General features: G+C 33.8%; 1 protein-coding gene across 1 annotated transcript in view; it reads right to left on the reverse strand.

Annotated features, from left to right (window-relative positions):
• The window catches only part of ITGA1 (integrin subunit alpha 1), a 158718-nt gene that overhangs the window by 10039 nt on the left and 124572 nt on the right, over window positions 1-24107 (reverse strand). Inside the window, exons 17-27 of the mRNA XM_072824649.1 lie at window positions 22662-22798; window positions 21097-21207; window positions 19104-19313; window positions 17048-17128; window positions 12053-12129; window positions 9857-9946; window positions 8423-8525; window positions 4980-5093; window positions 2851-2955; window positions 2584-2688; window positions 1360-1452 (exon numbers count right to left, since the gene is read on the reverse strand). Coding sequence (XP_072680750.1) covers window positions 1360-1452; window positions 2584-2688; window positions 2851-2955; window positions 4980-5093; window positions 8423-8525; window positions 9857-9946; window positions 12053-12129; window positions 17048-17128; window positions 19104-19313; window positions 21097-21207; window positions 22662-22798 — 1226 coding nt within the window. The remainder of the gene's footprint in view (window positions 1-1359; window positions 1453-2583; window positions 2689-2850; window positions 2956-4979; window positions 5094-8422; window positions 8526-9856; window positions 9947-12052; window positions 12130-17047; window positions 17129-19103; window positions 19314-21096; window positions 21208-22661; window positions 22799-24107) is intronic.

Here is a 24107-nt window from a genome sequence, read left to right on the forward strand (position 1 = left end):
AAGTTTTTGTATTTGCTTGTAACAGGGAACATCTCAATTCCTAAAGCTAGGGGGAAGATTGGAGGTAAGAAAGAAAATGAACAGGGGAGATATTTACAAATGTTGGATAATGATACAAACTCAGATCGCTCTGTGTGGGTCACTGCTGATGCTCTGGGAACACAAAGCTGGCATGAGTGTACATCATACAGAGTAAGATCTTTCAAGACAGATTTTAAATACAACTGAAACAATTCCCTGAACTTACAGATACAGAAACTGAAATCTGGATGAGATCAGTGACTTCTCTAAGATCACGCAATTACAAAATGATCACTTTTAGTAATTTTAACAATGTAGATATAATTTTCCTTTATGGTAAGATGCTGAATAATAATTCCATGGGGAATTTTACACTAACATTTAGGGAAAATAAAGCTAATTATAACATTTCAACAAAACATATCTAGGAATCAAAGGTACTCTTTTCCAATATAATATATTCTCATTTGGGGGGAGGAGGGGTGCTTACTGGTAAAATTTTGGCTTCTCTGCATGTGGAACAACTTTGCATCTATCAGTGCTCTTTAAAATGTAAGTAAACATTATATGCATATATTATTTAAAGGTTAATACTTACCAGGGGTCAAAAACATTGGAATTATTTGAAATAAGTATTAATTTGAAATAAGAAATTTTTAAACAACATCTGAATGTTAGGTAGCTTCCAAAAAAAATTATATAAGTCATCTATCAACATGGGATATTTAAGCCTCCGCATGATAAGAGGAGAAATGCTTATATAATCCACATCTATAATAAGTGTCTGGCTTTATTTTGTAATAAAACAGGAGAAAAGATCTCAAATCATTTTATTTTTACCAAGGACTGAAGCAAGCATTTGTATGAGGGAGTAATATTTCATTTTTGCTTCAGATTTCCCAATGACTAAATGAAGGAAACCTTTCAAAATTTACATTTATTTCTGTACAGGGTACAGTCATTTTCTGTAAAGTGTTTTTCAAGTCTGCTCTTCAGATGTCAACTGCATTTTATAATGTCAGTTTTTTAAGGAGGAAAATCACTAATGCATCATTTGTTATCAAGGTAAAAGTAAAAACATCAATTTATTGTGATAGTTACAAGCAGTAAAGTCAAACATCACATGTTAATTGTAAATATCATGATTTTTCCCAGTTTCTTACAAAGAAAACTGAAATCACACTCGAAGCTAATTAAGTATAATTTGAAGCAAAAAGTGTCTGTTACTTAGTGACTAGCTAGTCATTGCTTTAGGTTCTATAAGCAATTATAATACATTATGTCACAAAATTCAGAGTGAAATGTATAATGTTTTTCAAAACTTAGAGCTGCACTTACCTCTCTTTTTTGATTGCCAGTACTTAAAATCAGGGATGTATTTTCACTTTGAAGGTCTGCTCTTACAGTAAGATTTAAGCTGGAAAAACGTGCCTGAAAAGAAAACAGGATATATTTTCAATATATTATGCTAATCACAGTGAGAGCTAGTCATGTGTGAGTAGTACAATTTTTAAAATTGGGATTTACCTGAGAGATTTAAAAACACTGGTTTTGTTAACATTCTAATGAAACTGGTGGTTTCAAATGATGACCCATCCCTCTTTTCTCCACTCAAATTGTCACTTAGGTCCTTGTTATAGAACGGAACAATTTTCTAAATCATTTCCTTCAGATTTATCATTAGCAAAAATAAACCTCAAACCCTGCCTCCCTTTCATATAGCTAGGTACACTCTAGTAATGAACTTTATATAGGAGCTTGTGTAGGATTACACATTATACATGAAATTGCCAATATCCAACAGTCTGTGACTTATAAAAATAGCAACTTTCATATGATCAAACCTAAAAAATGGAAATCTCATATAATTAACCAAACACTTCTAAGAGAGAAAGAAGTCATATAAAATACAAAGGATTAAGTTTTAAAGTAACTTGTTGTCAGACAGATTTGACTATTAGGGGCTAAAAAAATAATCTTCCTATTTTAATTATATATGTGTGTATATATATAAATATAGTATATATAAATGCATGTGTATATATAGTATATATAAATGTGTGTGTATATATACATCCTATATATAGGATGTGTGTATATATACATCCTATATATAGGATGTATATATATGTATATAAAGTCTGATCTAATACAATGAGTCCATAATACAGGTTAGCTCTATTTGCTAATAATGGTGTCAAGGAGTCAAGCATTGTCTCTCTACAGTTCTTTGTCTCTTAACTGATTTCTACAGTATTAAGATAAATACAAACTTTTATACTGTATCAGTGTTTATTTCTAGAGGTGCAAAAAAAAAAAAAAGAATAAGAGAGACAAAAAAAAGTATACATCTGAAAGGGGACCTTGGAGATAACTTAGTTACTAACAAACAAGATGAGACCCAAATAGTTGGTTAAGTAGAGCTAGGACTTAGACCATATTTTCTTATACTTCCAGTTCTTTCTACAAAGGCATTCTGTTTTGCATATACTAAGTAATGAACAAATTCAATAATTTGAATTCAATAATTCAATAATTGCAGAGAAAAATGCAATCACTTACTTTTATAAAAGTTGGTTTCCATACGATAAGTGAAACATTGATTTGGCTCATGTCAGAAGGAATCAAATTACATGTAATGGTAGCAAATTTACATGTACTGCAGTCCTGTTTAAATGTTCAGAAGTATATATTAATATCTTTGCCATTTGATAAAAAGATACCATATTAAAATATTCTATAAGATAGCTATTTTTAGGTTTATAGTGAATATATTCAGTTAAAAAACATGAGATAAAACTAGCACTTGTCTTGGTTATCTGAATTTACCGGAATTGTGCCTCGTTTGAGATCTTCAGATTTGGATATAATTGTTTTCTTCCCAGAGTTGACACCAAGAGGGTCCTGAAGACTACTGGGTCTGCAGTTTGCATTCTAAGAAATGAAAATATTTTTTTATCAGACAATGCCAGATGTCAGAGGGAAAAATGACTTGTGTAACAACGTGAAGAATCTGTGAGTGACAGCTATTGTCACAGATGATAGATCCATCTTTGGGAGTGTGCGATATGGAAGAAGCCATTCTGTGGCAGTCATATACACTCACTCCCAGATAATCATTACTGTTAGCATGCTACTTTTAAATTGTCATAGATATCAGTGAGGTTGTTATAAAAAAGTAAGGATGCTAGTGGAACTTAATATTGAGTAAGTAATACACTCATTATTTTATTGTTTTCATCAAACATTAGTTGTAATTTCCCATAACACAGAGAGAGAAAAGAAATTAAAACTATACTGAAAAAAAGGGTTAGCATTTATTACTCAATATGATGGCTTATATGATGGTTTGTGAAACAAGCAAAAAAAAAAAAGAGGGGCTTTCATCTGTATTTATGTACCCATCCAATAATATTTTAGGAGTCTCTAAACATCAAGGGTAAGATACATGGTCTTTGTGGGAGGAAGATGTAAGTAGGCAGTTCTATAAATGTTAAAATGCCATGTTAATAAGACAGCTCATTCTTGGATGGTTTTACTAGACTTACTCTAATAAGATAATGTATCAAGACACTCTACATCCTTGATAGAAGGTAATAAGGATAAAGTTCACAAGTAATAGGAAAAGCACAATAGGAAAAGTACAGTCTTTCTACATCCTCACAAACCTGCTTTTTTGGATTAGAGAGCAATGGTAGAGGTTTAATTTTTCTTTGCTTTTAGGGAGACATTTAAATATTATAATCCAACTGTCACTGTTCCTCTTCTAACAGCAAATATTCTTGACTTCTGAGAATATATTAACTTAAAAAATCTCTAAAGAGAAGACAGATTGTCAAATGCTGATGATATGCATATATTACTTCGATATTTGTTGTGATTTTCTATGTCTGAGATACTGAACCATAACAATTTACCACACTGACTCATTCAAAATTATAGGTACAAAGTGGGTGTGATACTGCTATTATTTGGGATACGTGAAAAAATAGTACTGGACTGTTTTATGTGCAGCTGTGTGTGTGTGCTTAGGAGCAACTAAGAAGTCTCCTTATAGAGCTGTTTGATCACCTCAAATTAAAGCTGTAACAAACATTTTAAGGCATCAGTCAACAAGTAGTTGTCTAAAGTCTACTCTAGTGGATTGAACAGTATTCCAAAAAGACATGCCCAAGTCCAAGGACCTGGAACCTGCGAATATGACCTTGTTTGGAAACAGGGTCATTTCAGGACACCTGGGTTGCTCAGTTAGTTAAGTGTCTGCCTTCAGCTCAGGTCATGATGTCCAGGTTCTAGGATCAAGCCCTGAGTCAGGCTCCCTGATCGGCGGGGAGTCTGCTTCTCCCTCTGCCCTGCTCCTGTGCTCTCTCTTTCTCTCCCTCTCAGACATATAGATAAAGTAAAAGGAAACAGGGTCATTCATATGTAATTAAGGATCTCCAGATGAGGTTGTCCTGGACTTAGGATGGGCTCTCAAATTCACTGATGAATGTGCTATAAAAAAAGAGGCAAAGACACAGAAACACAAGGAAGACAGGCATGTGAAGACAGAGGCAGAGACTGCAGTTATGTTGCCAGAAGCTACGGCATGCCAAGGGCTGATAGTAGCCACCAGAAGCTAAGAGAGAGGCATGGAACAGATGTCCCTGTGAGCCTCCTCACAGGGGGAATGAACATTGTTGACACGGATTGTAGACTCTGGCCTCCAGGACTGTTAAAGAATAAATTCTGTTGTTTCTAGCCACCCACTTGGGATAATTTATTACCATAGCAGTTGTAGGAAGCTAACACATCTACCAAGTAGCCAGTGGAAGTTATTATTTAAAATTTTCTAAATGCTTCTCCAGGTCACTTTGGTAAAGCTCTTTTATCACAAGCGGCATGCGGAACAAAAGGCTTTAAATACAAATTGGAAAAAATAGCAATAATGATGTAATTCCAAGGCACACATGACTTACATTAGAAGATGACCATCCACTTGGGTATAGCACAGGATAACCATCTGAGGTCAAGTTGGGAAATGAAATTGACAGCTTAAGTTCTGGCATTGGAAAATGTCCACTCTTTCTAATCTACAGGAAAAAAATTTAAAAGGTAATTCCCTCTTCCTCTTCCAACAGCATCCTTTCTGTATTAGGTAGGACATCTGTTCTTAATTGATAAATTAAGTTGTGTAATATTTTGAATCTGAAAGTGAATGCAGACAGTTTATGGGGCTGGACAGAGACCTGGCACAATTACAAAAGCAAAAAATAGGGGTGTTTAATAGTGGCCATATGTATCAGCTACAATGTATATTGTTCCTTCATCCTCCCACTCCCAAAATAGGACTGGGATTAAGGAATATCAGAATTAAAATTTTGTGTCAATTTACTATGCTTATATCTTTTTGGACATACTAGTCTTGGGAAGGAGGGAGGACATTTACTTGATCCACTCAGAACAGGTGATCATATTTTGTTTGCCTCAACCAGTTTGCCATAACCCCTTAGGCCCACAAATCATTTCTCAGCCCAGTTACCTGAGATCTTCTATCACTCTGCACAGGCAAACCAGATATCTATCTTCTTCCCTTCACTATCCTAACTCCAGCTAGGGCTACTGTGTCAATAATGATTGATAATCTAATTGGATGAGAGTCACATTGACTCTCCTCTTGATGCCCATCTGCTTTTATCCACTAAACTACAATTCCCACTTACTATCACATCATGCCACCAGAGGTGAGTGTATCTCATAGGGAAGGAAACCTAGGCAGGATGAAATTCAGCAGGAAGCTGAATTTACTATTCAAAAGTCTCCACAGGTATTAGAGGTGCAATCGAATTGGAGCAGCCAGGTGCCATGGCCTTCACACCCTCCCTGGGCTGAATTCTTAGGTGAGTAGGGACCTCCTTAATCTACAGATGCCAGAAAATTCAACTGATCTAACTGAGTCTTCTGGAATGAGAGTTACACAGATTTGAAGCATTCCCTGTGGTTGCCAAACACTAAATGCATCCTTTAATCTTGGAATTCTAGGAATTCCTGACCAGCTGTGCCTGGCCTCTTAATCATGCTCCTAGACTCTTGCCACTTCTTATTGTAATATGCCTTAAACTTGCCTGCCATGGCCTCCCAGTCTAATTCCATGTTTCTTACTAAATAGTAAAAAATCATGTAATCTCTAATTAACATTTATTTTTTTCTGATTAAAAACAAGGTTCTTTACTGAAACATTGGAAAAATACTGAAAATAAACAAGAAGTAAGTGTTCTATAATTCTACCACACTGGTAACACTTTAGCATACAACTTACCTGTTTGCATATATTATAAAATCTGCATCATATAAAATACAAAATTTGGCACCTCACCTGTAAAATGTATTGCTATGGTGTTTCCCCATAAACTGAGAAATTCTTTGAGAATATGACTTTCATTAGTGGCTTACTAGTAACCACAATATCAATATTTATTTATGTTCAACACTTACTATATTCTATACACTGTGCTAATTTTCTTATTTGTATTATTGCCTTTAATCCTGTTAACAGCCCAATAAGGTAGATTCTCTTAATATACCTATATAACCTATAAGGAAACAAGGTTAGAATGAGAATAAAGAATTTCCAAGATCACAGAGCTAGTAAATAGCAGAATTAAGGTCTTTTTTTAAATCTAAAATGCGCCCTCTTTAGCAGTCTCTCCATTGATTAATATCTGATCATTTATTAAGCAATTTTATATGGTTAACTTTTCAATTGTGCCTAGGTTTCAATTTTAAAACTACTATAAATGACACTGAACAGTATAAGCTAGGGGTGCCTGGTTGGCTCATTCAGAAGAGCATATGACTCTTGATTTTTGGGTAGTGAGTTGGAGCCCCATGATGGCTGTAAAGATGAAAAATAAATAAATAAATAAATAAATAAATAAATAAATAAATAAATAAACTAACTAACTAAAAAAATAGAATATCTCTGAGAATAAATCTTTGTATTACCTATAATTTTCTATGGTACATTTCTAGCAGTAAATTCATTCAATGAGTCTCACCTAAGAAAATGTTCACATGGTTTTTCAATTTCATTACTCCAATTTCAGATTTTATACCAGCAAAATAATAAGATACAAAAGGTTATGGTCAGAGATATTTTTAACAGTATTATTTATATTAACATTATTTATAATAGTTTGAGAGTACCTGTTTCAAGTTTGGACCTTAGTAACAACATATGAAGATTTATAATATTCAAAATTAATTTCTTCCTCCCTTCCTTCCTTCCTTCCTTCCTTCCTTCCTTCCTTCCTCCCTCCCTCCCTCCCTCCCTTCCTTCCTTCCTTCCTTCCTTCCTTTCCTTCCTCCTCCCTCCTCCCTCCCTCCCCTCCCCTCTCTCCCTCCTTATGTTTTGCTGAATTCTTTAATCTGGGAAAAGCAAATGGAGCCAGAAGAACTTGACAGCCTAAATTTCAAAAATTTATCTCAGTAATGAAGTGATTGGCATTCATGCTTGTCATAGAAATTTTAGCAAGGAGTACAGATAAAAACAATGGAATGAATCTTGAGAGCATACATTTATTTCACTTTGTAAGAGAACTTCTTTTTCCACTGTTGGCAATTCCCAAAGAGATTGAGACTATTTTCACCCATAATAATGTTGCATTATTTCATACTTCTGAATATACATTTAAGCCCATCATTTGAATCGGACCCTCATTTACTTGAGTAATATTAACCCAAGTCTGTGTCTGTAAATAGGCATTACCTAAAATGAAAGTCTGGTTCAATTCCATAATTGTTTGCTATATGGTTAGGAAAAGTTCATTATGAGGAATTCAAAGAGAAAACTAGATGTTGTAACAGGAAACATCACTTAAGGATGAGGTAGGAGGAACATAAGTTATAGTATGATATATATGGAAGGTAGCAATGAGTAGAATGAGATACATATTTCTGAGTAAATATGAGTAAATACCTGAGTAAATATCTGAGTAAATATCTGAGATACATATTGCTGAGTAAAGGAAAATATTAGCAAGGCATTTGAAGTTATTAGTTCCTGAAAGAGTCATAATTATTTTTTAAAAGTGCTTTTCTCATTCATACTGAAAAAATAATGTAAATAAAGTCTATAGGCTTATAGGTAGTGCTTCTTTGGTTTTACAGGTTTATTTTTTCTAGGGATTCATTCTAAGCATGTCTTAGGAAGGAATTAGAGACTTAGGTTTTCAATATTGTTTCAAGTATAATTGTAAATACTTCTTTAAATAAAATTACTTCAAAATAATGAAATTATAAAAAAATTCTGGAACATAGGATTAACTATTGAATCAACATGTTCCTAAGTATCTCTTAATACTTTAATTTATAAACTTATAAATTACTCCTTGACAATACTAATTTACAGTTAGTTTCTTACCAAGTAGAAGATATTAATTTCATCTCCAATGTCCTCAGTAGAATTAATAACTTCAGGGACAGTCTCATTGGCCGCAATTGAAATATGGTATTCACTTGCAGAGCTTAGAATTAATTGGAACAAGAAAAACAAACCATAACAAAGTTTAACTTTTATTTGACTTTACTCCTTTTCTTTCTTTATACCAGGTAATTCCACAAAAAGTACATGTAGAGATTTCAAATCAGAGGAAAATTCTTTTACCCTGAGATTTACAATTAAATCTTTGAGGAGGGTGAGAAAGATTATATAATTTAGCTCAATAAGTCCCTGATGCTTATTTAGCCTTAAAATGCCAAAATACATATATTTTAAAATAAAAGTTTCATTATAACCAAGTGAAAATTTCCCATTAATTCACTAATGTCATTTACATTTTGTGAATAATGAAGCTTAAACTCGGTATTTTTAGAAGTGCTGAATTTCAAATAGATTTTTAAAAAATTGCTAACCTTTTCATATTAAAGGCCTATATTTACTGCTAAACTTAAAAATTCAAGCTTTCACATACAACTTCTCCATGTTCATTGGATGAACTTGGTGAAATGAATAATAAAAATATATAGGTGTTTGCCAAAATTTGATTTTAATAAAATGAAAAGTTCTTGGAAAAAGCCATTGTACCAAGAGAAGTGGATAATGGCAAGATAGAAAACAGTGAATAGAATTTGGAGGCTAAGTAATATACACAGAATCTGTATAGATATCTGTACAGATATACTCTGTATCTGTATATACCCTATAATCCTCTCATTTTTGTTGTTTGTTATCAGAAAAAACAAAGTGCTATAGGAAATAAATTAATAAAATGATAAGATTTTTAGACTAAACTTGCCTCTGATTCTTATGCTTTTTGTATACATTGCACTTTTTTTTTTTTTTTTAGCAAAAGCTTGGAGTCTTGCTTAAGCAAGGAAATTTATAGTGGATAACATTGCCAATATGATTTGTGTTTGGATAGATCATAAGGGAAAGGACAGTTTATGAATAATGCAAGAAATAAACAACCCTCATCAATGAGAAATGATGGCTGAGAAATATGCTGGTGACCTCTAAGAACACTGCCATTTGTAAAATATTCCTTCTAGGTCTGCAGCTTGCATTTATGAGTTTAGGCTGGACTGCTAATGCAATCCAGGATAATCAGCACCTCACATTTAAGATTATTTAGCATGCTGGGTCTCAGACTTTAGAGTGCATGAAAATTACTCACAGCGCTTATTTAACTTGTAGGCCAATTTCCGGGCCTCAGAGTTCCTGATTCAGTAGATTGGAGTGGGGCCAAGAATTTGCCTAAGTTCCTAGGTGCTTCTGGCGCCCTTGGCCAGTGACCACACTTTGAGAAGCACTGGGTTTGTAAAAAGGCGTCAACATAAAAATGCAGTTTCCTCCTACCTGTAAAACTGAAGTCCAACTTCATATTTTACTGGGATAGAAATGTTTACTTCATTATCAGAAAGGGCTTCAGGAGGTTCTTCACTGTCACTAGAAAATACACAGCATGTTCAGACAAATCATGAAACCATTGATTATTTAGAGACATTTCTGAGCATTTGAAAGAGAAGCTTATCTGAGCAATTAAATGAAAGCATAAAAGAGTAGAATTCTTATTTTTGTGGTTTTTTTGGTTTGTTTTGTTGTTTTTGTTTTTAAATCAGGATGAGGAGGGAGGTCAGAGATAGATATTATTAAATTTCCCAAATTGATTCTGAATTGCAGTTAGGGTTGAAAATCACAGTAATTTAGTCCAAGGTTTCTCAAACTTCTATGAGGATTATGGATAAGTAACCTTGGGCCAATTGTTAAATACAGAGATTACTGGCTTTCTATCCTTGAAATACAGATTTAGTAGATTTGAGTTAGCACCTAGGAATTTGTGTTTTTAACACAAATCAGGTAGTGATTCTTATTTATTCCTCATGGATGAGGACCTCACAAAAAGATGTGACTGGGGTTATGTGGCAGAAAGTCAATATTAAGTTTCTGGTCTTCTTGTTTTTCCATGCTATTGTTTAGTGCTAATGTTATTTGTTAAACATTTATTTATTCCCTTGATTGAAATTGTCATTTTAATGATATGTAAGTGCATATATGTTTATATATGCATTGGCATATCATACTTCCATGTGTTTAAAAAAAAAGCACATGTGAAGGATATAACACTTACCAACACTGGCTCTGGGGCCAGCATGCATGGGATTGGTCTAGAACATTAACATACTTTGGGAAAGTTATTTAATTTTTCTGTGCCTTGGTTTCTTCATCTATAAAATGGGGGTTTATCATTAAGTGTTAAATAAATGATGATTCTAACACATGTAAAGTGCCTTTAACATTATGCCTAGATGTAGGAAATAATGAGTGCTAGCTTTCGTTATTTTTATCACACACCCTCTCCACCAAGTGACCAAGCATTTAGCAATTTGGTCTCACAGAATGGGATATAAGGACCTTTTAATGATTCTGCTGTTCCCAAGTGTACTAAGTGGTTCGCTGTGAGCTGGAGGATAGTGAAAGCAGCACCCTGCTTTGGGTTATAGATATTTGTATGACTGAGATTTTGCTATGGATGCACCATCTAATTCTATTTTTCAACCTCTCTATGAATTTCTAACACCTTTAAGGTCCTTGTCAATTATAATCTCCTTGATAAAGTTTTCTTGGGGGCTCATTGCCATGTAGATATAATTTCAACCTCTATTAAGTCTCATACATAGTTTATATTCCTCTAATGAATTTTCCTTGTTGTACCTTATGTTATAATAATTTATACATTAGTCTTAAGCCCCCTACTGTAATGTTTACTCCAGGAAGTTCATGTCCTTATTAATTTTTATATTCCCTATAATGACTAATGTAATATCTCGTCTGTAGTAGATGTCAAATAAATATTTATTGAGCTGGATTAAATTGAGCATACGGAACTCATTTACCCATTAATTTATTTTCTCATTTATCCATTCATCCTACATTTGTTCAGTGATTATTAGATGCAAGGCACCACGTTATTTACTGGGGAATAAGGCAACAAAGATATCTCAAGGAGTTTATTGTCCAGTGGATTATTACACTTAGAAGAAAGTTAAGACACTATTTCAATTTCCTTATTAGTCTTTTGTTATTTTTAGTCTGGGTATTCTATATCTTTCAGAAGCTCTGACTGACTTGGATAAAATGTATTAAACTACAAAAGGGCATCATAAAACTTTAAATTCATCTGATGATTCAGTTGACTTTGATGGGCAGCCAGTAAAAGTTAAATTAGCAATCCTGTAAAATTTTAAATAAATGTAAATGCAATTTGGCAGATATAAGTGATGTGTGATTACAACATGCTTTACAGCTCATAGAACCAATGGTTTAATCTTGTTTGGGAGGTGCCTTAATTCTATTAAATAAAAATTTCTTTAGTTTTAGTTATTCATAAGGATGTTTTTGTGGTGTAAAGGGGTTCATTGCCTTTTACTTTTACTGATTCATAAAAGCTGTAAGAAATTCCAGTAAGTCCATAAAGCAAAATATTCTAAATACATGAAATTATATACTTAATTGCTTACATACACATACACTCATGCATACATATCAACCGACCTTGTTGCACTTAAATGAATGACCACATTTTCCATGAGATAAGATGTATTAAACTGAAATAATATTTTGAAAGTAACCTATGAAATAAAAATATTTTTAGTTTAGTAACAGATAAAGAAGTAGAATGTTTACTTTGATCAAAATGCTTAATTATTTTAATGATATTGCCTAGACTGAAACTGCAAAGTTATTTAAGAAATATTAGCTTACAAAATAAAACCTAATCACATCTCAAAAACAGAATAAGATATAATATACGTGTACTTTTAAATATGACTATGTAATATTTTTTGCATATTAATATTGAGTTTCAAAACTTTATTCAAATTATATTAATAATAATTTGTATTATATAAACTATTACCATGAAGGTACATCCTATGTATTATATTACCATAATCTACATATCACAATAATAAACAATGTAATTATGAAATGATCATACTTAAAGCCTCTTTTATATGTAAACTTCAAGTATCAGTAATCATCTATACATGTTCATTATAAAATATGGGAAAACCTACTTGGTTCCATTAATTTGATAATATAAGAAAGTTTTTGGCCTTTCAGGAATAAAAACAAAATAAAAAAATAAAAAGCTTATTTATAATAAAGAGTAATTATAATAATATTAATAATAATGCAGTAAGTTTTGTTTACAATACCTAAGAAAACCTGGAAAATGTTTTTGTTATATTAACACTCTGATACACATAACTTATTTTTAAAAACTATGCCTGAGCAGATAAACTATATAATCCAGAAATCTTCATAAACACCAATAGGCAGGCCAGAAACTGGACTACTTATTTGAAGAAATAGGTCCTCAGCATAGTCCTAGCCCAAGACTCATGATAATCTTTGGAAAGTTGTATTTCCTATTCTGGGAACTAAACCTAGTTTGTGCTAACTAGGATGTTTTAGAATTTGGCCAGCTACACAGATGGCTCAAAATGCACAATTAATAGAAACTACCTAAAATTTTACCTTTGGGATTAAGTGCCAGATAAGACAGAATTTGATATTTAAAGTTCTTTTAATGAATTTAGGCCCATTCACAGAAGGGATGACTAGAATTCAGGTGTCATGACATTTGCAAGGTTATACCATATTATGTGTGGAATTTTCTTTTGTATTTTTTTTTTCCACATATATTTTGAGTTACATTAAAAAAACCACATTTTTCTTAAGAATCTGCTGATCTGTAGCGTCTTTCTTGGTTTGAAATAGTAATCATAATTCTAATAGGATATTTACTGGGTGGGTTTGAACTACAATAGTTTACAAAGGTCAAGTTGCCAGTCTCAGTAGGTGCCTTGTTTCCTGTCTTTCCTTAGTTTCCTGACTGGCCTGGATATATAAGTCTTGGCTTTTCTGATGAGCTTTCAGACCTTGGGAAGATACTAGCAGAGAGTATCTAGCAGGGAGTGGGACTGAAGAAGGTGCCTATTCCATATTGACCTGATCCTGAAATGCTATGAATCTAGATCTTGAAGTCAAAATATATTCTAAGTGTAAAGCACATGCAAAAATCCTTAGTAAATTATCTTCCCATCTCTCTATTGATGGTGTGAGATGCTATGATTTAAGCTTTTACCCTAAGCAGCAAGGAATTGCAAAAGAAAGAAAAAAAAGTGGTTAAAAATAATTAAGATTGGACTTAATATCTCTACATGGTTGAAATGTAACACGGACTGTATCATTATTCTTTATGAAGTGAAGATAATTACATGGTTAATTAAAGTGGTCAGAGGAAGGTGTGGACTTGAGTTGACATTCACTATTTCCATGTCAAAATAGAGGAATTATGGGTTTTTTCAAATATTATGTGTGTTTTATAGATAATTAAGGAAGAAATGCAATCTTACAATAAATTTCATTTGAGATAGTCAAGAAATGGGCTTAATAATGAGGTTCCAAAAGTAGATTGGTATACCTAGTTAGTTTCATAGCTAAAATGGTTTATTCAATTGAGTGATAATTATTGTCATTCATAGTTTCTTCAGTCACTAGTAGTCATGCCACATGTATTAAGGGAAAAGGCCTTTCTGAATTCTCATTTGCAAAATGAGGAGCCAGAAGACTTCATTGTAGATATGTGACTCTGCCATTTCCAGATCTCCAACCCAGTGTTTATCAACTTTTTAGGATGTGGGATTAAGATGACAAAGATCTATTTTGAAGTCTTATATTATAAAATATCATAATGTAAAGAAGTTGAAATAAATATTTGGGATAGTATTTCTATCTTTTCAAGTAAGTAAATAAAGTATCTTCTTATCTCACTTTGACTAAATATTTCTCTCATTAACTCAATATGAATAGAGGAGCAAATATTCATACTGAAAAGCAACCTTCAATGAAAATATAGGCTAATATGTTGTTTATCATTAAATGAGATAACTATTCTTTGTTTTTCATGGAAACAAATACTGTTTTTAAGAATACATGAAAGCACTCCCTCACTTCTGTTCAGCTACTATTGTAGGTTCTAGCGAGGGCATTTGGGCAAGAAAAAGAAATAAAAGGCATTGCCTTGGGAAGGATGCATCTATTTGCAGCTGACATGATCTTGTATATAGAATATCCTAAGGAATCCTCTAAAGAACTATTAGAACTAATAAATAATTTCAGCAAGATTTCAGGAAAGAGATCAATATTAAAACATCATTTGTATTTCTATACACTAGCAATAAACAATCTGAAGATAAATTTAAGAGTTTCATCTAAATAGCATTAAAAGGGGCTCCTGAGTAGCACAGTCAGTTAAGCATCAGACTCTTGATTTCAGCTTAGGTCATGATCTCAGGGTTATGGGATTGAGTCCCAAGTTTGGCTCTGCACTGAATGTGGAACCTGCCCAAGATTCTCTCTCTCTCTCTCCCTCTCCATCTGCCCCTTCCCCCATGAGTTTGTGCACATGAGCGTGCTCTCTCTCTTTCAAAAAATTAAATAAAAATAAAATAGCATTAAAAAAGAATGAATACATAGGAATACATTTAACAAAGAAAGTGTAAAATTTGTATTCTAAAAAACACAAAACATTTTTGAAAATAATTAAAGAAAATCTAAATAAATAAAAAGACACCCTATGGTCACAGATCAAAGACTTAATATCTTTAAGGTGGTAATACTCCCCAAATTGATCTGCAGATTCAATGTGATCCCTATCAAACTCCCAGTGTTTTTTTTTTTTTTTTTAGAAAATGACAAACTGACCCTAAAATACAAATAAAGATACAGGGGACCCGAGGAGCTAAACGATTTTGAAAAAGAAAACACAGTTGAAAGACTTACATTTTCAGATTGCAAAACTTTCAAAAAAGCTACAATAATCAAAAGTGTGTGCTGACATAAAGATAGACATATACATCAATGGATTACAATTAAGAGTCAAGAAAAAACCCATATGTTTATGCTCAACTGACTTTCAAAAAAAAAGTGCCAAGACAATTCAATGGGGGAATGAATAACCTTTTTGAGAGATGGTGTAGGGCTGCTGGATATCCACACAGAAAGAACGAAATTGGACCCTTTCTTCTTACACAATACACAAAAGTTCATCAAAATGGATTATAAACCCAAATGTAACAGCTAAAACTATCCAGCTCTTGGAAGGAAATATAGAAGTGAATCTTGTGACCTTCGGTTGGCAAAGCATGAATGAAAAAGAATAAATAGATTAACTGAACTTCATCAAAGTAAGCACTTTTATGTTTCAAAGGACATCATCAAGAAAGTGAAAAGGTGGAATGGGAATATTTGCAAATCATATATAATAAGTGACTTGAAAGCAGAATATATGAAGAGCTCTCACAATTCAATAATAATAAAAAAAGACATCCCAATTAAAAAATAGGTAAAGGATCCGAAAAGAAGATATACACATGGTCAGTAGGCACATGAAAAGATTATGCAAATCATTAGCCATTAAGGAAATGCAAATCAATATCACAATGAGATATTATTTCACACCCACGAGGATGGCTATAATAAAAAAGACAGTAACAATGTGAAGAAAGACTGGTAAGAATGAAAAATGGTGCAGTCACTTTGGAAGGAAGTTTTGCAGCTTCCCAAAATGTTATACGTAGTTATATAGCCCAGGAATTCCACCATAAGAGAATGGAAAATATGCCCACACCAAAACCTGTACACAGATATTCATAGTATTATTCATAGTAGCCAAAAACGGAAACAACACAAATGCCCGTCACCTGATAGGTGAATAAATAAAATATGATACATCCACAAAATGGAATTTTGTTTGGAGATAAAAGAGAACTACTGATGACCTTTAAAAAAACATTATGCTAAATGAAAAAAGCTTGTTACAAAAAGACCACAGATTATATGACTCTATTTATATGAAATGTCCAGAATAAGTAGATTCTTAAAGAAAGAAAGTAGATTATTGGTTGCCTGAGGCTGGGGAGGGACTAAAGGGGAAAAAAGAGAAGTAACTGGTAATGTGGGCTGAGTTTCTTTTGGGGATGTTAAAATGTTCTGAGATTGATTGTGGTGATGACTGTACAATCCACATTTGGTGAATATACAAAAACCCACTGAATTGTACAGTTTAAATAAGTGAATCTTATGGTATGTGAATTATATCTCAATAAGGATATTATTTTAGAAGGAGAAGTGAAAAAAGAGTTTCTATACAAAGTTCTAAACCAATCTGCTTGGAAGATTTGTTTTCTCTACAGGCCAGAAAAGCCTACTACAATCAGATAAATTGATAAATTATCAAGTATAGATTTTTAATTTTGTCTCAGCATTTTAGTTTGACTCCTGCAATAATCGGCTTTTGATTCCAGTATTTCAAAATTTTGAAATCAACCTTCTTCATCTACATCACCCTAAAATACCATTAGAAGGATTTATTTTATTTATTTATTTATTTTTTTTTTTCCATTAGAAGGATTTATATATTTAACTTTGAGCATAGCATTTTTCATACCCAATTGCCACATGGATGTTTTATAATCTTACCTCTTCTCCTCTTCTCAGGAAAGGATATCCAACTTTACATGTGAGATTATGATTGGATTCACAACTGTCTTTTTGGATAGCCTTTGAAGAAAAAGTAAACAGAATTAGAGCAGACACACAGGTGAAATGCTTGAGCTTGGTTTTCCAGAGTTTTCCCAGCCATGTCTTGGACTCTGCCTTGCTAAGATTTGTCTGTCAACTTAGTTGGGGGAGTCATAGCATTCTGGGATCACCTGTCTGATCCTCCATGGAAAATACAAAAACATTCCTTAAGGGAGACTGAAGGGCAGAGCACATCACATATCTTGTCTAGTGGAACACTGTACAATGGATGTTCTAACAGCAATGTGTCATTAATCATAAACTGATTAGGTGGCTGGATGAAATAATTCACACATACTAGACTGCCACGTGGAAGCCCACAGTGAGTGGTTGCCATGAGAAGAGTTTAGCCCGGTGGTAAGAGCATGAGTTCTGATGAGACCACCAGGAGTTAAATTCTGACTCTGTCACTCTTAGCAATCTTCTTGTCAAGACTCCTCACTTCTCTGAGCCTGATTTTCTGCCCAGTGAGGCTAGTCATACTTTATTTCATCAAATTGAAAATGCCACTGAATCTGAGACTCTCCATTATTTTGTGTACCAATAAGAGGGGGAAAATGCTGCCAGTTAAGTAAACATATCAGTTGTAAAATGCAGTTACAGAAAGGTTAAAATGTGACAGAAAGGGTTTAGCTTAGAATCTCTATAGTACAATAACACCTATTTCCTTAATGAGAATTGAGTAAGTGGAATGCTTAGAACAGAGCCTGGAACATCATATGACTCAGGAAAAGACGTCATTATTATTACTGTTTCAATTGTTAATAGAAATAGAGGAGATGCACTGTTGATTTTTATAGTTCTGCCTCTCTACCAAGGCCATGAACTTAGTTGAAGAGGATACTGGCAATATTTTTTTTTAAGATTTTATTTATTTATTCATGAGACACATACACACACAGAGGCAGAGACATAGGCAGAGGGAGAAGCAGGCTCCATGTGGGGAGCTCAATGTGAGACTCGATCCTGGGACTCTAGGATCACGCCCTGAGCCAAAGGCAGATGCTCAACTGAGCCACCCAGGCATCCCAGCAATGATTTTTAATATAGTTCCCTTTCCAGAGAAAAATTCAGTGATAATATTTTTCCAGAATCACTTTGAACATTTAGATTTATAATGAACATTCTTTACTGGATCTAAAATACGTGGTAGTAATGGAGGACATTTCTTTTAAGCCTCTGTTAGTCATCATGTCCTTAAGCAATATCCTAATAAATAGAGAGAAATGTCACTGAAAGTCTGAATTTACAGAAATTAGAAAACTAGACAATAGAGTTTTAATATTATATTAATAAGGGTATTGTTTTAAATATGAATCATACATATTATTAATTCGGATATTTATAGATAGAATTGTAAATAAAGCAGATTCATTCAGAGACCTGAATTAGAAAGCAACGTTCAAATTTGGAAGTACTAATTATTCCTGATACAGCATCTTATGCAACTATATGTTATTGCCAAAATAAAAATGAATTCTGTTTTGACAATGAGACTTTGTAATTTAATACCTCTCTGGCCAATGTAAGGGTTTTACATAGAAAATGAGAAATGATATCTTAATGTTTCTTTATGTAAACATATTTTTTGTTCCATACATGCAATACTCTCTCTGCACCTCTGTTCCACTGTCTTGACTTTATGTTTTAATATTTCTTTGATTTTGTCTCAATTTCAGCTGTGTAATGCTTCTATGAAACATATGATTTTGATACATCGGTGATTCTTTCCTCATACTAAATCTAAGAAAAGTCACAAATCTCTAAAGACATTCATCAAAACAGAACCTTTTTAAAAAGTTTGGTACTTTCACCATTAGTGAATACTAATAATTTGTACAAAATGTTCTCTATTGTTCTAAACCCAATAAAAACAATTAGTTGAGTAGCAGGAAAAGGAGACTCAAGAAATGATTACTACTAGAATTAATAAATATTAAAGCTAAAAATTTACCTCAATTCCTGAAAAAATTAGATTTGGAGAATAGTGCACTATGGTTCTGGTGTTATAGGCGCTGTCCTTTTTGTTTTTGACCGTGAGACTAACATTGAACTTATCGTTATGGGACCTGACAATAAGCAGGCCTTTTTCTGTGGTGGATACTTTCAGCGTGAGGTCCGAGATACATTTTTCCTTGTTTCCACAATCTTTGGCAAAGGGAATCTGAAATGGCCATAGGAAAACATTTTTTCAAAATTTAGTTAAACATGATTGAAAATTACTTATTAACCCGCTTTGTGAAATGACATATTGCCAAACTAAGTTAAGCAACTCATAAAGAGAACAGATTCCACTGCAGAAATCTTAAGGAATTTTAGATTTATTCCCGTAATTTATAGGGAAAATAATAAACTTCTGGGTATAAATTCTTCCAGCCTTTTAAAGAATGCACAATTTTCACAGATGTTTTTCACTGGCTTTAGTGTGCCAGAGTAGAACAGTTTCAAAAAAATCAAGTCAAGTACTCTAAGATCAAAATCTATGAGAGAACACTTTAACACTCAACTCCAATTATGAGATTTTCTTTTGAAAAGAATCAAATACTTAGGAATGTATTAGAGCTCAGAGGGTAGAAAGTGGTGAAGCCACATAACTAGGAGTTTTCCTTGATTTCTCTTCTCATGAAGTCCTACTCCCTTATCTAAACCTTCATTAAGAGCTGTCTATTCCACTTCTTTTCTAAGAATCTCTCAACTATCTTCTTGCCTCTCCATTTTCACCATCACTTCTAGTCTAGCTATCCTCATTTCCTCCCTGAACTAATGCAATAGCTTCCTAAGTGATCTCCTGCACCCACTCTTGTTCCAATCATTGTTCCTCTAATTATTCTCCACATTGCAGCCAGAGTAATCCTTAGAAAATATAAACCAGTATCACTGAACCAATTAAGGCCATCAATAGCATTCCATTGCTCTTCAAAATACCTGCACACTAGCACAAAGGCTGGAATGATCTGGTTCCTGCCTGTGCCTCCGCCTCATCCCATATCACCTTCCCACCTTGCTCTTCAGTGTCAGCCACATTAGAGAGTTTAATTTAGTCCCTTAATGCCTCAGAACCTTTACACATATTCCCTGTGCATGAAACATTGCTCCCTCCACTCCTGAGAATACTTAAATGTCACAATTTCAGGGGAATGCCCCCCTGACTCTCTACCTAGGCAGAAGTTCCCATAAAACAATTAAGTTCTCCTCCAGGGTACACGCTTTAATTCCTACCTAATATCTGCTTCCTAGGTTAGACCATAAACCACAAAGCCTATATGTTTAAGACGCCCAATAAATATACTTGAAAGGAAGAAAGACAGAATGAAGGATATGTGTATGGGGAAAACTAATTGCCCATCTCTAACAATTCCTCCACTCCATCATTCTACTTGCTCACTCTTTCTCAGGGGTGGGACATTGAACTTTGTGAATTTGGAAGGAGGATCAGTCCCTTCCCACCTCTTCTGCTCTTAGGGCAGCAGTGTGCCCATGGGAAGCTCTATATCTCTATTCTGCAAGTTTTATGATGTAGGCCCCCCTGAAAATGACCTGATGAGCACTGCTGATGACATACTTGGTTATCTGTGGTCTAAGTCTTGTTCAGTAGGATACACTCAATATGTCTAAGCTGTGCCCTGGAACCCAGTGTTCATTAGTAATAAAAGGGAGTTCCAGTAGGCCAACCCATGTCTTTCTTTCAACTGGTCCTAAATTTAGGAGACATAAAAACAGTTGTTATTTATAAGTTCCCTCCAACAATAGGAAATTGAAGAGTTCCCTCCAATAATAGGAAACAGAAGAGTTGAGAAAACTCTAGAATTTCATTGTTTTTTTAAAAAAATTGATTTAAGGTTGTGTGTGTGTGTGTGTGTGTGTGTGTGTGTATGTGTTTCAGGGCTTTATTTTCTCCCAATATGTTCACATATAGGTTATCTGAATTAAAAAAAAATCTGACTTACATATTCATGTACTGAATTTGGTAGAGAATCATCAAGAACAGGCCCATTTTCTGGATCGGTAAGATTAAAATCCAAAGTTATCCTTACAGAATCCCGAAAGTCATGCTTGTCCTACAGGTTGAAACATAACATATTTTATCATTGGTATTATATTTCCTGGATGTTCTGACCTTGTTATGGCTTCCATCTGCCTCTGTGGTTCAGGCTTACTGGAACATTCTTGTGCACCTGATCTGACATATGATCATCAGGCTTTTGCTTCACTGGAGAGAGACTGCCTTCTGCCTTGATAGGGGACACTGCTGGAATGCAGAGGCTTCAGAGTATGATCAGTTGATTCACTTCCAGTTTCTCCGGGGCCCTGCTGGAGTAATAGGATGTGCCATACTTTGCCATGTCAGGATATTCTACTCTGGGCTGCTTGTATAACAGTATCTTTTCTCTTGAGACGTTGAGCCAACCACTGCCATGTAATACTTCTAGGAAAGTCTCCCAATTTCAAAAAAGCAAACTTTCTTTAAATTGAGTTAGATTTCATTAGTATAATATATGCCTTGAGTTGCAAGAATTTTATAATGCAAAATGATATGTGATATGAATGTAATCAATGTTGTTTCATACTATCACCAGTAACAGCCATCCCTTATGGCATGTCCAGAATTATGAGCTTTACACACATTATTGAGAAGTATTTCAACAGTCCTCCAAGATGAGTAACTATTATAGTCATTATTTTACAGATGAAAAATTCAGCCTCTAAGAGACTAAACAACTTGGTTAAAATCACTTGGAATGTGGGGAAGTTTTGAGACAAATTCCATCCTGGCTGACTCCAGAACAAATGTTAATGTATCTATTAAAATCCAAAAAGAATTTGGAAATTTTGAAACTAGTTAATTCCTTTTAATACCAAGTGCCTACACATAGCTAGAGTCTACATTTTGGACAAATATACACTACAGTGATTTCTAGCAGGTTGGAGGCAGTGGCACATCTGGCACATCTGGTTACATGCCCTTTCAAATTTTATACAAGTTATATAAGCACAAAGCTTATGGATGATAGAAAATACTTGATTTCTTCCCCTTCAATTTAAAGAGTGAAATATATATAGCACAGTGGACAAGAAGGGACCCCAGAAATCACATGGGCCAACAGTTTGCTCTCAGGGCATGTAACCACTTATCCACATTTGACAGATAAGGCCCACAAAAGTTAAATGATGTTTTCAGTTTAAAAGAATAAATGAATGACTGTAAAAACTGAATGAATGAATGAATGAATGAATGAAGGCAGAAGGTATCTTATAAACTAGTATACTGTGCTTTCTACTATTCCATAATATACGGATGACTGATAACACACAGGGAAGATGAAAGATAGTTTTATGAAATGCATTTGGAAATTAGAAGATCAGGCCTGTGATTTTCTGATAAAAGTGACTAAGATGAAGTTTGCTTTGTGATGTGCATTTTGAAATAATATCATGAATGACTTGAAATAAGACATCTATGCTTTATTCTTGATTTGGAATAAAGCAGTTATAACATATATGATTTACTTGCCAACATGTAGAAGGAAAGCTTAGTGCATTCTGATTCTTCAACTGTGATGTTTCTTTGAATCTTTCTTTCTTGAGTTCCAGAGAAAAAGCTTCGTGATATCTGTCTTAGTGAATCTAGTGTGACACGGTACTGCATATCTGGAAATAAAATGACAGAAATATTTACTTGCACTAATTTTCATATGGTCTAGTTCATCAAATTAGCATTATAGAAAAAGCTCTTGAGCAGTAAATCAATAACAGTTTCTATTACTCAGCTATCCACACTACTGTAGTACAATGGTAGTCCTAGTCATAAAGATAACCTTTATGATAACCTGTAGGATAACCATAAAGACAATCTCAGAATCACTTTCTGAGTTCACTATGCCTTTAATGTTTAATCACACTTATAATGTATATGTACATATGCACACCCACACACTCATACGCATGTACACCTACATGTAAATGAATTTTCTGACCATGCATGTATTTATTGGGTTTTCACTTAAATTATATTTTTTAGTTTAGTAATGTTGAAGTCCTATTTAGAATATTGATTATATTTCAATAGACACAAAAATATACATGAATGTATTTTTGCCTATTTTATGAAAAAGTCACTTCAGACTGTTCAAACACATAATAAAATAAGCTTAATAAATGAATTTAATAAAATAGGCATACCAAAATTAAAAAAAAAAACAAGTTAAACCTTACACTCTCTAAAAAGGCAACAATCCTTAGTTTTTTTTTATTTATTCACGATAGACATAGAGAGAGAGAGAGAGAGAGAGAGAGAGGCAGAGGCAGAGACACAGGCAGAGGGAGAAGCAGGCTCCACGCCGGGAGCCTGACACGGGACTCGATCCCGGGACGGCAGGATCGCGCCCTGGGCCAAAGGCGCGCGCCAAACCGCTGAGCCACCTAGGGATCCCCAATCCTACTTAGTTTTATCACTTAGTTACTTTATAAAAATTAAATGAGACTGAAATAATGCTGTATATGAAAATGTAGCTCATTTTACATTTCTATACCTAATTCATCTTCTAGTCAGAGGGCTATTGCAGAGCATAAGTATGCATGTGTAGAGAAAACTAAGAAAAATAGATTTTAAGGATTAATGATTTTTCATATTCTACTTACGTTTGTTTTATAGAGTAAACTACTCTTTTGCAGCCAATGGCCTCCACAGTCTTGACTCCAACATATTTCAATATCATTAAAAAACCACCTTAGATAGTGTACATGTAGGTAGGAGGAGATACTCAGACTGTGCCTGAGAGCGTACACATGGAACATGTCCGAATCTCAAAAACCAGGGTTATCTTCTGAGTTGAGCAAAGAGATCTCAGGAAGTAGGGGTGGCAAAACATTCAGGTCCTTTGCGATACCAGTCTTACCAAATAGGGTAGGAGAAGCAAGAGAGGGTTTGTGAAAACCTATGGGAAGGAAAACTGGGCTC

This window comes from Canis lupus, chromosome 4 (assembly GCF_048164855.1).
Source record: "Canis lupus baileyi chromosome 4, mCanLup2.hap1, whole genome shotgun sequence".
Taxonomy (NCBI): Eukaryota; Metazoa; Chordata; class Mammalia; order Carnivora; family Canidae; genus Canis; species Canis lupus.